Source organism: Peromyscus eremicus, chromosome 8a, assembly GCF_949786415.1.
Source record: "Peromyscus eremicus chromosome 8a, PerEre_H2_v1, whole genome shotgun sequence".
NCBI lineage: Eukaryota > Metazoa > Chordata > Mammalia > Rodentia > Cricetidae > Peromyscus > Peromyscus eremicus.
The window spans coordinates 84,872,262-84,875,823 of NC_081423.1; the positions used below are offsets into that span (position 1 = coordinate 84,872,262).

Here is a 3,562-nt window from a genome sequence, read left to right on the forward strand (position 1 = left end):
CACCCCCCACCCCTGCCCTAGCCCTGCAGCCTGGCCTCTGAGTTCCTGAATTTTCTCACTTTGAGGTGCCACGGAACACAAAGAACCATAATGGGCTCCTTTGTGCTCGCTATGGGGCAATTACACCCCGGAGTCCCGGCCCCTTTAAGAGCCCCTTAAAGAGACAGGCTCTCATTTTTCAGAGGGTTACTTAAGGGTGTGTGAAGGGGGAGGGGCGAGGCAAACTTCTAGGGGTCCTTGTTTAGGGTGGAGTTACACTTTTACCACGACTGTATGAGAAGGAGTTCAAAGAAGTCTTTGCAAAAAAAGTTTTAAAAGTTCGCTTACGAGCTTTTAAAACACACACATTTTTATATTTTTATATATTTTTTAACCTGGGATTTTTTTTTTCTCACTTGATTTTATAAACGGCATTGGAAAAGGGAGGCGGGGTTGAGGAGCGGGGACGACAGGAGCAAAGAGCTTGTGTACCCGAGAGCGCCTGGGCTCCAGGACCACAGATCAGGCTTGAGTCGCCTGGTTCGGACGCCACCCTGGGAAAACGTGTCTCTGGACCTCGCCTCGGCGACTCCGAAGAAATCGCGGATTGAGCAAACAGCCCCTAATATAATAATAGCTTGTCTCTTTAAAAAAAGCCAAGGGAGGGGGGTAGAGTTTTCTTGGCATCTGGTTTCTGATCTCATTATGTTGTGGTCGACCAATCCAGCCCTCGGGGCTGGTCCTCGAGTTTAAATCTGATTGGCCGAGAGCACATTTTGGGACGGTGCAAAGCTCGACGGGGCGGTTTCAAGGATCCCTTTGGAGGGGGGGCGGGCTGAGGAGAGGGCGGGGCCGCCAGCGGGGGCCCCCTTGAAACCGACTAATTGGGATCGGAGAGGCCGAGGTGAGGGCTGAAGGAGGCACAAAGGAGTCGCTGGGTAGAGGAGGGTGGGGAGAGGGGAAGCCCAGAGGCTAGAGGAGGAGGAAGAGGAGCGAGGGCAGCTGTGCGCGGTGTCTTCGACCACTCAGTCGGACCGCGGCGAGCCAGCAGGCGGGTGCGCCGCCCCCTCCCCCGCCCGGCCTCCCCAACTCTGCGGCCGCGAGCAAAGTTTGCAAAGAGGCGCGGGAGGCGGCCGGGCAGCTAGGCGGCCGCCGCCGGGAAGGCGCGCGGTCTCGGGGTTGGGGGCGGGGGCTGGGGGGAGCCCAGGAGCCGAGTGGGGGGCGGCGGCCAGCATGCGGGCCCGCAGCGCCCTGCCCCGCAGCGCCCTGCCCCGCTTGCTGCTGCCACTGCTGCTGCTGCCAGCCGCCGGGCCGGCCCAGTTTCACGGGGAGAAGGGCATCTCCATCCCGGACCACGGCTTCTGCCAGCCCATCTCCATCCCGCTGTGCACGGACATCGCCTACAACCAGACCATCATGCCCAACCTTCTTGGCCACACGAACCAGGAGGACGCGGGTCTGGAGGTGCACCAGTTCTACCCGCTGGTGAAGGTGCAGTGCTCGCCCGAGCTGCGCTTCTTCCTGTGCTCCATGTACGCTCCGGTGTGCACAGTGCTGGAGCAGGCCATCCCGCCGTGCCGCTCCATCTGCGAGCGAGCGCGCCAAGGCTGCGAGGCGCTCATGAACAAGTTCGGCTTCCAGTGGCCCGAGCGCCTCCGCTGCGAGCATTTCCCGCGTCATGGCGCGGAGCAGATCTGCGTGGGGCAAAACCACTCCGAGGACGGAGCTCCTGCGCTACTCACCACCGCGCCGCCTTCCGGGCTGCAGCCCGGCGCGGGTGGCACCCCGGGCGGCCCTGGCGGCGGTGGCGTGCCCCCACGCTACGCCACTCTGGAGCACCCTTTCCACTGCCCCCGCGTCCTCAAGGTGCCGTCCTATCTCAGCTATAAGTTTCTAGGTGAGCGTGATTGTGCAGCGCCCTGCGAGCCCGCACGGCCCGACGGCTCCATGTTCTTCTCGCAGGAGGAGACGCGTTTTGCCCGTCTCTGGATCCTCACCTGGTCGGTGCTGTGCTGCGCTTCCACGTTCTTCACGGTCACCACCTACTTAGTGGACATGCAGCGCTTCCGCTACCCAGAGCGGCCCATCATCTTCCTGTCCGGCTGCTACACCATGGTGTCGGTGGCCTACATCGCGGGCTTCGTGCTCCAGGAGCGCGTGGTGTGCAATGAGCGCTTCTCTGAGGACGGTTACCGCACGGTGGTGCAGGGAACCAAGAAAGAGGGCTGCACTATACTCTTCATGATGCTGTACTTCTTCAGCATGGCCAGCTCCATCTGGTGGGTGATTCTCTCCCTCACCTGGTTCCTGGCAGCCGGTATGAAGTGGGGCCACGAGGCCATCGAGGCCAATTCGCAGTACTTCCACCTGGCCGCCTGGGCCGTGCCGGCCGTCAAAACCATCACCATCCTGGCCATGGGCCAGATCGACGGCGACCTGCTGAGCGGCGTGTGCTTCGTGGGCCTCAACAGCCTGGACCCGCTGCGGGGCTTCGTGCTGGCGCCGCTCTTCGTGTACCTGTTCATCGGCACCTCCTTCCTGCTGGCCGGCTTCGTGTCGCTCTTCCGCATCCGCACCATCATGAAGCACGACGGCACCAAGACCGAGAAGCTGGAGAGGCTCATGGTGCGCATCGGCGTCTTCTCGGTGCTCTACACGGTCCCGGCCACCATCGTCATCGCCTGCTACTTCTACGAGCAGGCCTTCCGCGAGCACTGGGAGCGCTCGTGGGTAAGCCAGCACTGCAAGAGCCTGGCCATCCCGTGCCCGGCCCACTACACGCCGCGCATGTCGCCCGACTTCACAGTCTACATGATCAAATACCTCATGACGCTCATCGTGGGCATCACGTCGGGCTTCTGGATCTGGTCCGGCAAGACGCTGCACTCGTGGAGGAAGTTTTACACGCGTCTCACCAACAGCCGGCACGGCGAGACCACCGTGTGAAGCGGCCTCGCCTGGTGGGCACCCCCTCCCTCCCCCAGGGCCGGACCGCGTGGTGCCCTCCTTCACTCGGGAGGGGGTGCGCCCTATGGACTCCTATTTTATTTTTTTAAATAAAGAACAGTAAAAACCATCTTATTTTAGGTCGCTTTTTAAAAAGAACTCTGTCCAACACCCCTACCAGGTTTGTAATTAAAACTGTAAATAGTCTTTGTAAATTTAATTATATATTTTATATTTAAAAGGAAAATCGGGAAAAAAAAAAAAAAAGACCAGCGAGGGCGCCAGGGCTGAAGAATGGGGTGGGGGTGGGGGAGGAGGTCTCGTCTTTTCTAAGTGCCCTTTTAAAAGCCGCCCTGTGCTCTGGTTCGAATTTTTTGGTGATTTGGCAGGGCTGGGCCTGCTGGGAGAGGCACCTAGCATGCGCGCTGTTTTTGTTGGCTTCAAGGAGTTGGGAGTTAGTTCCACTCAAGTTCTATAAAAGCCAAATTTGCAAGCCTCCTCGCCGACGCGGGGCCTGTGGAAGCTGTTGGATATTTTTTAACGAGACTTGGATTCGTTTTGTTATATTTTATTTCCCGTTCTTCTCCCCCACCCCACCCCCCTCTCACCCTCCTCATTTGTTCTGTCTCCCTCACTC

At 59.3% G+C, this 3,562-nt stretch overlaps 1 protein-coding gene across 1 annotated transcript; it reads left to right on the forward strand.

The window, feature by feature from the left end:
* Window positions 1–1,189: 1,189 nt before the first annotated feature.
* Fzd2 (frizzled class receptor 2) lies at window positions 1,190–3,131 on the forward strand. Its single transcript, XM_059271887.1, has one exon. The coding sequence runs from the start codon at window positions 1,213–1,215 to the stop codon at window positions 2,923–2,925; it is 1,713 nt and encodes a 570-aa protein (XP_059127870.1). The 5' UTR covers window positions 1,190–1,212; the 3' UTR covers window positions 2,926–3,131.
* The last annotated feature ends 431 nt before the right edge of the window (window positions 3,132–3,562 follow it).